The sequence below is a fragment of the Dichomitus squalens genome (genome assembly GCF_000275845.1).
Source record: "Dichomitus squalens LYAD-421 SS1 unplaced genomic scaffold DICSQscaffold_1, whole genome shotgun sequence".
Classification (NCBI taxonomy): domain Eukaryota; kingdom Fungi; phylum Basidiomycota; class Agaricomycetes; order Polyporales; family Polyporaceae; genus Dichomitus; species Dichomitus squalens.
Genome location: NW_006766883.1, coordinates 652193 through 664722, shown reverse-complemented (window position 1 = coordinate 664722; position 12530 = coordinate 652193). Strand labels below are relative to the sequence as shown.

The 12530-nt window shown below is 56.4% G+C and overlaps 6 protein-coding genes across 6 annotated transcripts; 3 read left to right on the top strand and 3 right to left on the bottom strand.

The window, feature by feature from the left end:
* Nucleotides 1-166: 166 nt before the first annotated feature.
* On the top strand, nt 167-1658 carry DICSQDRAFT_45599 (Pkinase-domain-containing protein; the record flags this gene model as incomplete). Its single annotated transcript, XM_007359711.1, has 5 exons — nt 167-660; nt 708-992; nt 1058-1414; nt 1469-1534; nt 1586-1658. The coding sequence occupies 5 exons, from the start codon at nt 167-169 to the stop codon at nt 1656-1658; spliced, it is 1275 nt and encodes a 424-aa protein (XP_007359773.1).
* Nucleotides 1659-1743: 85 nt separating this feature from the next.
* DICSQDRAFT_45905 (uncharacterized protein) lies at nt 1744-3654 on the bottom strand (the record flags this gene model as incomplete). Its single annotated transcript, XM_007359737.1, has 6 exons — nt 1744-2008; nt 2071-2630; nt 2686-2806; nt 2858-3075; nt 3218-3490; nt 3583-3654. 6 exons carry the CDS (start codon nt 3652-3654, stop codon nt 1744-1746), a joined length of 1509 nt encoding a protein of 502 aa, XP_007359799.1.
* Nucleotides 3655-3906: 252 nt separating this feature from the next.
* Nucleotides 3907-5853, bottom strand: DICSQDRAFT_75448 (FAD-binding domain-containing protein; the record flags this gene model as incomplete). The annotated part of the gene is made up of 7 exons (XM_007360077.1): nt 3907-4172; nt 4227-4310; nt 4365-4647; nt 4701-5026; nt 5076-5227; nt 5278-5377; nt 5430-5853. 7 exons carry the CDS (start codon nt 5851-5853, stop codon nt 4012-4014), a joined length of 1530 nt encoding a protein of 509 aa, XP_007360139.1. The 3' UTR covers nt 3907-4011.
* A 251-nt stretch (nt 5854-6104) lies between these two features.
* DICSQDRAFT_164440 (uncharacterized protein) lies at nt 6105-7200 on the top strand (the record flags this gene model as incomplete). Its single annotated transcript, XM_007360076.1, has 4 exons — nt 6105-6362; nt 6568-6660; nt 6720-6932; nt 6994-7200. The coding sequence occupies 4 exons, from the start codon at nt 6105-6107 to the stop codon at nt 7198-7200; spliced, it is 771 nt and encodes a 256-aa protein (XP_007360138.1).
* A 677-nt stretch (nt 7201-7877) lies between these two features.
* On the top strand, nt 7878-9140 carry DICSQDRAFT_164439 (uncharacterized protein; the record flags this gene model as incomplete). Its single annotated transcript, XM_007360075.1, has 6 exons — nt 7878-7935; nt 7989-8064; nt 8114-8361; nt 8426-8833; nt 8895-9027; nt 9083-9140. The coding sequence occupies 6 exons, from the start codon at nt 7878-7880 to the stop codon at nt 9138-9140; spliced, it is 981 nt and encodes a 326-aa protein (XP_007360137.1).
* Nucleotides 9141-9483: 343 nt separating this feature from the next.
* On the bottom strand, nt 9484-12098 carry DICSQDRAFT_46065 (uncharacterized protein; the record flags this gene model as incomplete). Its single annotated transcript, XM_007359751.1, has 4 exons — nt 9484-11073; nt 11109-11146; nt 11196-11778; nt 11841-12098. 4 exons carry the CDS (start codon nt 12096-12098, stop codon nt 9484-9486), a joined length of 2469 nt encoding a protein of 822 aa, XP_007359813.1.
* Between the last annotated feature and the right edge of the window lie 432 nt (nt 12099-12530).

Below are 12530 nucleotides of genomic sequence, written 5' to 3'. Positions count from 1 at the left end.
AGGGCAGGTAGTGGCGGAGGAGAGCAAGACTTGAACAAGAGCAAGCCCGCTACCGATCACGCGTCATACGCGCGCGCGAACTTTTGTTTTCTGCTGTCGCGCGACCGGCGCTTCCCACCCCGACTGCTTTTGCTCTCTCGCTATCGTCTTCGCTATTGTCCTTGTCATGTCCGATGTTGCTGGCCCCTCCACCCCCTCTCGCAAACGATCTCGATGGGATACAGAAGAAGATACCACCCCTCAAGTCGATAAACCTGTCCCAAAACGCCGCACAAAGTCCAAGGTCACAACATCTGCCGAGACCTATACACCAGAGCGTACAGCTACCCCACCCGTTCGTTCGCAAAGCGTCGCGGGCAGGCTACGGCCCTCTCATAGTCGTCATGTTCCCCCAAGGACCGAACATCCGCCGTTCATGCCGTCTCGCTCCGTGTATTGCTACGAACGGCTGAACTCCATCGAGGAGGGCTCGTACGGAGTCGTCTTCAGGGCGAGGGATAAGGAGACGGGAGACATCGTTGCACTGAAGAAGCTCAAACTTGACGAGGAAAAGCATGGATTCCCGATAACGGCGCTGCGGGAGATCAACTCGTTAATGGTTTGCAAGCACGAGAACGTGGTTGGCATCCGAGAGGTGGTGGTGGGAGACACCTTAACACAGTTCGTGATTTCTTTGCTTGTACGTCATGCGTATTGATACTCTTCAGGGTTTTCATCGTCATGGATTTCATTGAACACGACCTCAAGACACTACTCAGCGTTATGCCGTCACCCTTCTTGCAGTCTGAAGTCAAAACACTAATGCTCCAGCTACTCTCGGCCGTCGCGCATTGTCATGAACGTTGGATTCTCCACCGAGACCTGAAGACAAGCAACCTGCTCATGAACAACCGTGGTACCATAAAGGTCGCGGACTTCGGGTTGGCGAGGCGGTACGGAGACCCGGTGGGCGTCGGCGGGCTGACCCAACTCGTGGTGACCCTGTGGTATCGGTATGTAACATGCCTTCTGTATATTACGACGTCCACACTTCCAATCTATTCCGATTTGTGCTCAGTGCGCCAGAGATCCTTCTCGGTGCCACGACCTACTCTACAGCGATCGACATGTGGTCGGTCGGATGCATCTTCGCTGAACTGCTCCTGAACGAGCCGTTGTTCCAGGCGAAGGGCGAGATAGAGATGATATCCATGATTTTCAAACTTCTTGGCCCGCCTACTAGCCAGACGTGGCCCGACTTCCTTAACCTGCCGCTCGCAAAGACCATCACCTTGCCCGCCCCACAGCCCTCACAGCTGCGCCAGAAGTTCCCATACGTCACGTCGGCGGGGCTCGATTTGCTCTCTCGCCTACTTGCGTATGACCCGGAGACGAGGATATCAGCAGAAGAAGCTCTGAAGCATCCGTACTTCACGTACGTCATCGCGTATTCAGCATTGAGGAGCCTCGGCTAACCTCTGACCGCCAGCGAGTCGCCTCTACCGAAACATCCAGATCTCTTCGGGTCTTTCCCATCTGCTGCAGCCGGCGAAAAGTATGTATTGATCAAGCTTCAGTGAAATTCAGCGTTGACCCTCTGCTTCAGGAGAAGAAAACCAGACAGTCCTTCGGCTCCCGCAAGGGCTGCCGATTACAAGCTACTTACGGAGTTCGACTAGCCTCGCTTCCTATTTCTCCTTAACATTGTATGTTGCATACTAATACAACATTGCATGAACACGAACATGAAGACGTCCATGGCAGCTACGCGATTGGTGAGACTGGCACAGGCGTGGGTACTGGTACAGGTGTAGTTGAGGTTGCTGGAGGTGCTGACGCAGGCTCATCTTCATCGTCCTTGAGCGCGTTCAGTACGTCCCGCATCTTCTTGAACCTGTTCCTTGTACGTTCAGGATCGCCGCACTTGTCATAGTACTCTTGCACCTCCTCCGTCGTGAACCTGAACTCGCGAGCAATATCTTGCACGGCTTGGTCGATAGGGTGGAGTCCCGCAGCTATTTCTGGAGAACTGGAAACATGTAGAATAATAAGAAATCGCAAACGGGAATATTGGAAAGAGATATAACGGACTTTAATCGCGACCGCTTGTTTGGACCCTCTTCCTCGTCGAGCTTCCGCTTGGCCCACACAGGAGGCGGGGCGTCGCCCTCACGTATCTGCCATTCCTCGTCGTCTTCCATCTCCTCTTCCCGCGCTTGCGACCGTGCCGTCGCTGCGTCCATGTGTTGTCCAGTAGCAGAGACGGGCATATGCTGGAACACCGATGCAGCTGAAGGGTATACCACCGAATTGAACGCGTCGTCCGGCCCGCCCACCTGGCCAATGACGCCGGAAAGGGCGGGTAGGGGCACTGGCATCGGGACGGAATATGTGTCCATCGAGTGCATCGATGGGCCTGCGATGGGCGAGGCAGCTTCCGCCCCGTTGGCATTACGCTTCTTCCTGACGCGTTTCGGTCTCTCTTCTGGCTTGCGGACGTAGCCGTATTGGCCCTTCTCGCCGTGCGCGGGCTTCTTCTGGTCGACTATCTCCGCGATCTTTGCGTCGAGGCGCGTCGCGTTCTTCTTGTACCGTTCGCGCCAGGACTGCCAGGTGTGGCGCGTCACCCACGCGTATTCTGGATCGTTGGCCTGTGGCGTACGATAAGACGAATGCAACGAGTGTCCGACGGAAGAGTCGACTCACCATCTCGCAAAGTTGTTGGTATAATCGATTCCCGGTTCTTCCGCCTGTCTCTTTGTATGGAATCTTCGCGGCGATCCAGCTACACAGATTCTCTTCATCTCGTTCGGTGAACTGAGTGCGTCTGCAATTGCGTCAGCCGCCGGACCACAGGGACATATACCTCGAGACATACTCCTCTCCAGGTCGACGTCCTCCAGGGTTCTTGTAAACCACGGGCGTATAGATGACTTGTCCCTTTTCGATGCACTTCTTGACCCACAGATACGACTCGACGTACTTGTCCGGCTCGCCTTGGTACGTCTTGACAAGGTGCTGGAAGATCTCCGTGTTTGGGTCCGCGAGGATGACGCGCGCGGACTGGGCGCTTGCCGTGGGATCCCCGCCGGAATGCTGCCAATGCACGCGTTCAGCCCATTGCACCCATGCGCACCCACGAAGCCCTCCTGCCCTTTCCGCGCCCCCTACAGCCAGCCATGGTCCCGCCTCTCACGCAATCGTACCAGCGTAGGAAGCAGGGAGGACAAGCACTCACCATGATGCGTGTAGCGAGCGCTGCGCGGACGTTCACGTTCGCGATGCTTGAGTCGATGTGCATGCGGATCGGCTGGCCGTCCTGGATGAATATTTGCTTGAGCAGCATTCCTGTGATCTTGCACGCCTCGACGTATGTGTACGGCACGAAGTACCGTTCCGGACGGTCGGCCGTCGACCAGCACAGGCGGAGGCGCTCCTCCTCGGCTGTCCCAGGCTGCACGAGCACGTAGCCCGCGCGCGGGACCTTCGGCTCGACGCGCCCGCCTAGCGCCTGAGTCGGAATGCCAGTGGGGATCATGCAGAGGCGGATGTGAGCTCGTGCGCGAGGGGTGAGGGAGAAGGATGGGGAAGAGGGTAACGCACGGATATGGTCTCGCACACTTCCGCCTGTGTCTTCTGCGGGATGTCCTTCTGGATGAAGAACTTGACCGCCATCCCGTTGGCATCTTGGAAGATTGGCTGGGCCGTTTGCACACGTCAGTCTGGAAAGCCGCGCGAAGGAGTTGACCATAGACAAGTACCATCTCGTAGCCAGCCAGAGTGCTCGAGGAGTAGTGGTGGGCGGGAGGGAGGTAACCTTGTGCAGGGGTTAGAGTTTGTTTATGTAACGGCGGGGTTAGGGTTTTTAAACCCCAGAGACGCCCATTTGCACCCCGATCTGAAAGTTGCCTATTGGCGCTAGTTTAACAAAGTTCTTTTCTTGGAGTGACATCCGATTAGAACAAACGCGAGGAAAACAAGATATTGATACAGGTATGTGCTAAATGAATGGGGCAGATGAGGCGGAGCATGTCATGGGAGTACCTTCCCGGGGTTCATGATACCATTCGGATCAAACAACGCCTTGATCTTCTTCATCCATTCGATACTGGTCTCGTTCTTCGAGTACTTCAAGGCGTGAGTCTTCATAGCGCCGATACCGTGTTCCGCCGAGATCGAGCCTTTATATGAGGCTAAAGGACAGTGAGAACAGAATATGAGGGCTGAACTGGTCTGAGAACACTCACCAACCAACTCGTACACGAAAGGCTCGAGAGCGGCCTCGATCTCTGGAGTGTACGCGGCAGCCACCACGTTCAAATGCAAGTTGCCTGACAAGGTATTCAATTTTGAAGCGCGCTATCGCACTCAACGCCAATACTGACCATCTCCTACATGACCATATCCGACGACATACTTGACCGCATCTTCGTGCAAGAGGCCCTTCTCTTGTAGGTGGTTCTTGGTCTTATCGACGACCTCCTGGAACTTGTACAGGGGAACGGATATATCGTACTTGTAAGCCTTGCCTTCCTTCGAGACTGCCTCGGTCAATCCTTCCCGAATGGCCCAGAGCGACGAGAATTGCGCAGGCGATGTCGCAATGACACCAGTGTTGATTAACGGCACGTCGGCTTCCATAAGAGACTCTAGTAAAGAGTTGAGTTTCTGGAAAGATGGAATCAGCGGCAACAGATATTTTCGCCCCGTACAACACTGACCTGCTCGTCATGTTCGCGCTTGCCGCCGCTCGTCTCCACGAGAACGAAGCACTCGGCGCCCTCGACATCCTCGGGATTCAGCGCACGGCCCTGTCCATGCTTCACTGCGAGATCATAAACAGTCCGGTCCATGAATTCGAAGGCAGACAGGATCTCCGATAGTTGACGCTTGGTCTCCTTGTACAGGGGCAAGACGTTCTCGAACTTCGGGAGAGCGAGCATAACGTTATTCGAAGCTTGAGGAGCTGGGGCAGCGAGAATAGAGACACCGGTAACAATGCCGAGCGTACCCTCAGCACCGATGAAGAGTTGCTTCAAGTCATAGCCTGTGCAGCGTCAGTGGAGCTGAGAAATATTGCATACCTCGTCGCTCACCGGTGTTATCTTTCCGGAGAGTAGTCAGTTGGTCGAGGATGGTGCCATCAGGCAGAACTACCTCAAGACCGAGGACAGAGCCATGAAGGGAGCCGTATCGGAGGAGCCGGAGACCGCCTGCATTGGTAGAGACGTTCCCACCGATTTGGCAGCTGGGAGGAAGGGGTTGGTGAGCATCCGGGATAACGCACGGCCCACGTACCTGCCCTTTGCGCCAAGATCAAGGGGGACGATGTGATTATGAGGCGCAAGGTAGTCCGTCAAAGACTGGAGGACGCAACCTGCATCCGCTACGAGGATGCCTATGCATTTACCCTTGAGCGACTGGCTTTCCAAAATACCTAAAGAACATACCGGAGACATCGTCGAACGAGCGGATTTTAGACATGTTCGACAGACTCAGAATGAGCTCATCCCGGATGGGCACGCTCCCTCCGACTAGACCGGTGTTCCCTCCTTGGGGCACGATGCCGATGCGGCGCTCGTTACACCACTTGACGATCTTGCTGACCTCCTCGGTGGTGCGAGGTTTGAGCACAGTCGTGGACCTGCCATGGTACTTGTTCATCCAGTCATTGTTGAACGACTCGAGCTCGGAAGAAGGCGCCGCGCTGGGAGATAGAGTGGAGACAATTGAAGTGGGGGGGAGGAAGTGGGCGAAGTGGACGAGGTCGTCCTCAGTGACCGACTTGAGGCCTGCGAGAGCAGCGGGAGAATGAGTCCAGCGGCGAGGAGCCCGTATGAGGGGGCGCCGCGCAAGCTGACGAGAGAAGAGCATCCCGAGCCGTCAGCGAGGCTGAAAGAGCGAGCGCAAGCAGCCCAGAGCTGCTGACCCGGGCACGGTGCGGAGTCCAGTGTGTAGTGCACGTGACGGACGCGCTGGGAAGTCGCGTCCGACTCCGCTTCGCCCGCTGCCAGTAATATTCACTGGCAATTGTCGCAACCCCGTCAACCGCTGGGACACCATCTTGCCTTCTGGCTTCATTGGGTGCCCGCCTCGTCTCAAGGATCTGTCGCAGCACATATACCATGCCTGAGGTCATCGACCTCGTCTCGGGTTCCGAGTCGGATGCGGATTCCTCCGCTGACAGCGAGGTTCAATTTGCCGGCTACCATCGCGATGTGAACAAAAGTACTCAACACGCTACCACACTGGAAGAAGACGGCTATGTTTACGCAGGCTTCAAGGCCCTCCCTCAACCGAAGATCCCCAAATCCATCGTCAAACGCAAGAAACCGGAAGTCATCAGCTTACTCGATAGCGATGACGAGGAGCCGCAGCACAAGGTCAGTTCGAAACAAGGTATTTTTTCAGTTCCTCACATGCTACGCTTGTACTACAGAGACAGAAGACTGGCTTCTCAGGGTCACCAGCTTGCACCCGTACAACCAGCCGACAATCAACGACGCGGAGACATAAGGCACCTGGCCCCCATCCTAAGGCAAGCGGTCGTATGCTTGGACGTGATCTGGATCACTCACCCTGTAACAGAGCCAGGCGGAGCTTCAGCGTGATCTTGAACGCGAAGAGGAAGAGGATTACGTTACCACACTCGCCGCTCTCGACCTCGATGATGATGCGAATGTAACGGCCACCTTGACCGTCCTCTTCATCGCGATGCTCGTCCTAATGCAGTCCCATAGTGGGGCAATAGGCTAAATCTACAGAAAGCTTACCTGGAAGTCAACGACGAAGGGGATGCTCATGTTGAACTCGCTCTCAGTGCCGCTGCAACAGCTGTTGACAAGAAGATATCTGAACGTGCTTTCCGTCGGCTTGCAGAGCTGCCTCAAGACTACTTTGATCTTGAGCTATCCCCAGAGAGGACGTACAAGACTCCCCATGTATATCAGCAGGTCAGCTAGGCGGCAAGCTCTGAATCCAGAAGTCATACTAAATATGACTTGTTTGCTTCAGATGCCACCGCCTATTTTCCTTGCTGCACCCACTTTCAATATACACAAGTCAAGCAGTATCACAAATGTTATAGGCGCGAGACGCTTCCAGTCGATAACCGGACACCCATCGACTGGCCACCTCGTCGCCAACAAGACGATACACTATGCAGGCGGAGGTTGGACCCTCCTTCCTTTTGGCTCCGTTCAGCAAGCGGGATGGGAGTAGGAGTGGGCAGGGATTGTCCGCCAAATCCATCGTAGCCGCTTACAACTCCAGTCCCATCTCTAGGCGGCTACGAAGAATTTGGCTGACATTCCCACTCCAACCCGCTTCCCAGAGGGGCCTTGATGTTTCTGCTGATTGACAATTATGGGCAGCCGTACAGACGATAGTACAATCCAAGAGCATCATAGCGATAGCCAGCGCTGTTGTCGATGGCAATCTTGATGGTGAGAGTATACGTTCACCAAGCGTCTTGGCTTTGCGCCTCATTTGTTTGCTCAGATGAACCCTCGCCATACAACAAGGAAGGATCGCTGTTCGCCTCATTCCTGATGAAGGGTAACATTACACACCAGAGCGAGCCGGGTACATTCTCACTATTGACTGCGCCTAGGCAGAGTGTTAGAGGAGCACTCGCTCGAGCTGGAGGAGCATGATATCCGGGATGGCAGGGGTAGGCATATTATTCCCCGGTCTCTGTGAAGCTCACATGTCAATGATCCATATACAGCACGGAAACACCACCTTACCGTCTCCGACGTTGCTCTTGATCCTATAAGGCACGTCTCACCACTGCCCCGTTCGACTTTCCAGGTCAATCAATCCATGTCGTTGTCAGTTCCACTAGATTTGCTTCGGCAGGCCGAGACAACAAAGTTCTACTATGGGACTATGACCCGATGGAGGACGACGGGGGCGACGATGAAGATCCCCATCCTTGGAAAGTAGCTACGGAAGGTTAGTTGTTATCTCTCTTGTATAAACGCAGGACAGACCAGACTCCTCCACAGTAAAGTGTAAAGATAGCCCCGAAGTGGTCAAGTTCAAGCCGGGAACCTCACTGTTAGCTATCCAATGCAACGATGGGTATGTCCCCCTATTGTGACTCGCTAATGTATCTGACATTGCATTACAGCTACGTATATCTCGTTCAGCCTGATGGCCCGGATCGCTGCTTCCTTGTGGCCCCTCCCCAGAAGAAACACGTCACCGCTGACATGGCATGGGGCTCAGGGCCTTCTGACGGTCTTCTCTTCGCGTCATCAGCCTGTCGTGAGGGTGACAGCGGTTTCCACAAGGCCTACGATATTGTGAAGAACAAGGTGGTCACAGCCTTCGATGCGGACAAGCAGGCATGCAGCTCTCTAACCCTCGATTCACTTGGTACGCTCATGTCGAATGTTCGCTTACTCACACCTGAGTGTCATCAATCTCGCTCGCATTCCAGGTGAAAGGCTCTTCATAGCTACGGAAGGCCCCGGCCGCACTCCATCATACTTCCTCCGACAATACGACGTGAGGAGCGCTGCGGACCGCAGGGCCGTGCAACAAGTGGAGCTGGAACCCTTCGCCGGCTCGCCAGATCGTAACTATACGGATATCAACTCCCTTTCCCTAAGTCCTGACGGAATCTACATTGCTGTCGGCCGTACCGACAACTGGGTCGACGTGTACGACGCTCGCATGTTGCAGCGCGGCCCCCTCCATAATTACGCGCACGAGGGCGGTGGTCTGCATAAGTATAGGGCTGTCAACATGGGCGAGGGCGGCGCTTCGGATGAGTACGGGGTCGTCAAGACCCAGTGGGTCGATAGCTATCCATTCGGCTTCGGGCTCGTCTCAGGGGGCGCCGATGGTGAGCCCGATGCTTAGTCCCTTCCTCACTCTGTCATGAGTGCTGATCAGGTTGCTCGCAGGATGTGTCCGGCTCTGGGACGCCAAGCTCGCGTCCAGCGACCCCGTCAACGGCCGGATACTTGCGCAGAGCGACGACCACGTAGCAACCTTCTCCCTGGGCGACATTTTCCAGGGTGAAGTACCGATCATCTTGTAGGTCTCTCCATGACGGCAGTACGTGTGCATGCTCACTTAGGTTCGTCCCCAGGGGAGATACGTTTGGGAGAGTAACTCTATTCGACTTCCCTTCGGGAAGGAACTCGTAAAACATACACTATCTAACCTGGCTGGCGCGGACACGTCGTATCCGCATGATCTATGTATCCTTATTGCATACCCCACCCCGCACTCGTACATACCCCATCCTACTTCTTTTTCTTTGCATACGCCATCCACTCACTTCGCAATGGGATGCGAGCCGTTCCAACTGAGTTTGCATTTGTTGTGTCCATTACGGGAGACCGAGCATGATACGAGCGACACGAGCGAGGCTATACAACAGTAGAAATACAATACTGGGATAACAAAAAGAACGCAGAATCTGACAGCAGCAACACACAGTCCAGCATATAGCAGCTCGTACCCGAAGGGGCCAAAGACAGCAAGCGTTCACCGACCGACCCGCGCGAGGCTCTCCAGCTCCGGGAACAGCCCGACGTCCGCGACCTCCGAGTGCATCATCAGCCCGAGCGTGACGTCCTCCTGGTACGCGCACAGCATGCCCACCCCGCGCTGCACCTGGTTGTCCCCGTGCTCGCCATAGCCCACGCCGAACGACAGCAGCGGCATCGTCGAGTTTCCCGGGTCGAACTGGTCCTCGGCGTCGTCCACGAGCTTGAGGAGCTCGATCGCGCGGCGCACGATGCCGGCGAACGTGGGGCGCGTCTCCACGGGCGTCTGGAGGACGAGCTTCTTGAGGAGGCGGAGGACGACCTTGGCGAAGCCGAGCGTGCTGCTGCGCTTCGCGCGCTCCTTGAGCTCGGGCGGCGCGAGGAAGGCGAGCGAGTACAAGCAGTGGATGACGCGCTCGACGTACCCGATCCACGGCTCGCGCATGATCGCGTGGAAGTCGTGGTCCGTGACGGGCAGGCGGTGCACGAGGGCCTCCAACATCGTCCACAGCCACGCGGACGGGACGCACATGGAGATGGCGCGGCGGTTGTCGTCCGGCAGCGCGAAACGCGCGAACGCCTCGAGGGCCTGGTTCGCGAGCGAGGGCGGGGACGGGGGTTTCGGTTGGGGCTGCGAGAGGGAGATGCCGGTCTGCAGGATGTACTGGAAGGGCGAGACGGTCTCGGACGGGTCGACGATGAATGACGCGACGACCTCGTATGCGCGCCGTATCGTACGCTGCATCTGCTTTGACGGCACGGGTGTGGCAAGCAAGTTGATGTATACGCCAAAGTTGACAAGCATATGGACGACGTCTTTACGTATGCTGAGCACATCGGCCAATGATAGTACAGGCGAGAGTGGAGTGGGAGTGGAGGATTTGCTCTGAGGCGCGAGAGTGCATAGTCGGAGCATGACATGCAAGAGCTTCTCGTGTTTCGCGAGGTACTGTGCACTGAGCTCGTCGCCCTGTGAGATATTACGGATGATGTTGACGACCGTAAGGATGATGTCCGCTGGTCGTTGACGTGGTCCATGGTGAAATTCCTTCGCTCCAGAGACAGGGTGGAGAGCAGCAAAAGGCTTCGCGCCGTCGTCCAAGAGCGAGTTGACCAACTCCTTGTGCGTGATCAAGAGCTCGTCCGAATCAAAATCACCGTCGTCCTCTACACCGTCGAACGCAAGATCTTCCATCAGGTCTATCGCCTCGTCCAGCAGGTCTGGAGCCTGCACAATCGGGAACCCGCCTTCTCGCTCGCGTTGCCCATGCTGCTGAGAGTGGTGACCGCGTGCGAGAGTGATAAGAGCGAACGTCGTCAGCGAATATGAGAGTTCAGTAGATATACGCGAACGCAAAGATAGCGTGAGTGCGTCGATATCGACGTGTCCCCACTCATCACTGTGCCGGAGAGGGCGAGAGGACAGGCGATTCCACTCGCTCTGGATGAAGTCCAGATTACGTCCGCCTGTGGTGTCGAGCTCGGGGTGGAGTGGCATATACTCAATTTTGCGGCGCGAGGGCTGGAGAATGGTACGTGTTATCACCGTCTCGGTAGGCTGGCCGGGAGCGACCGACTGAATAGAGATCTCGATGAGCAGGATCGCACGTCACAGTAGGAAACGCAACTCACACCGCGAGCATCCGATACGTCCGAGCCTCCTGGACAGTCATCAGTGATGCAAACCTCGTAGCGTTCACATGAACTTACCGGTCTTTTGCCTCACACGCTTCGCGTCCGATTCCACGTTTTCCTGCATCTTCCTCTTCCGGCTATCTAAGTCATGATCAAGGTCAGCAGGTCCGTTTGGGGCGCCCCCAGGTATTGCCGGGAATCCTCCCGACGGCATCTTGGCCAAAGGCACGCCTCCGTTCAAGGCTGGGTGGTTAGCGCCGCTCGGGGACATGCCCACGCCTGCGCCCGTCATATTAGGTGGTTGGAAGGGCAGCTGCGGGACCTGGAACTGACCAGGTAGGGTGCCGTCCATCGCAGCGTTGGGCTGAGACATCATGCCCGCAGCGGCGGGGTTGCCGCCGGGAACCATGCTCTGCCCGGGCATGCCAATCATTCCTGGGCGCGCTTGGGAGTTCATGTTGCTCTGCTGTTGGGCGCGCCTTTGCTGCTCGACAATGTTCTTGCGGTATGCCTCCTCGAATGGGCCGAGGATCGCAGTGTAGTATCGCTCGAGGACGACAACGACCGACTGGTGCTCTGCGGGGTTGCTGGGAGAAGCCATGGTCTCGGGTAGTCCGAGAGCTTGACGGACGGCTTGCCAAAGACCCTTTTGTGTGACCTGTCATGCATACGCGCTGTTGAACAAAGCGTATGGGGAATAGAGACATGATGAACACGCACTCCTTGGCCACCGCCATGTTGGGTAACCAACCCCCACAGCCTGAATAGATCCACATCTTTCCCAGCTAAGCGGATGACGCCCAGGTCGGTTGAGGAGACCTCAAGGGATTTCCATGGCATGTTTGCGGGGTCAAAGTTGGGCGGAAAGGGAACGCCGGTGAGCTGTGGCGGAAGGGGCATGTTGCGTTGGGCCATCAGCTGGGCGAGGCCATTGAGCCAGGTGCGCCTGCGCTGCTTGAGGAGCTCCTGCTGCTGCATGGCTGCATTGCTGGGCTGCTGGGGCTGTGGGGGCTGTTCCAAAGGGGGAGGGACGTAAGCGAGTGCGGGACGGGGTGAGAGGAGGAAAGGGACGGACGTTCATGGGCGGATTTGGCGCCTGGAGATCGGGGAGGGGAGCAAAGGGATGGCTGTCATGGGGCGCATCTGGGCGGGGATGGGAGCTGGACTGGTTCATCGACATTCCTCCGAAATAACCCGCCGAGGTTCCGCCAGGAGCAGACCGATTCGCAGCCTTTGCCAGACTCGTCGCCTGCAGGGCGGCCATCTGCTTCGCAGTAAACGGGTCGAGATTGAAGGGAAGAGCCGGCCCACCCCCATCAGATACGCTGCCGGTGGCATGTGGGGCGAACGACTGGGGGAAGGCGGTGGGTGCGATGTTTGGGACGTTGTGCTGCCTGCATACCAGTCCAC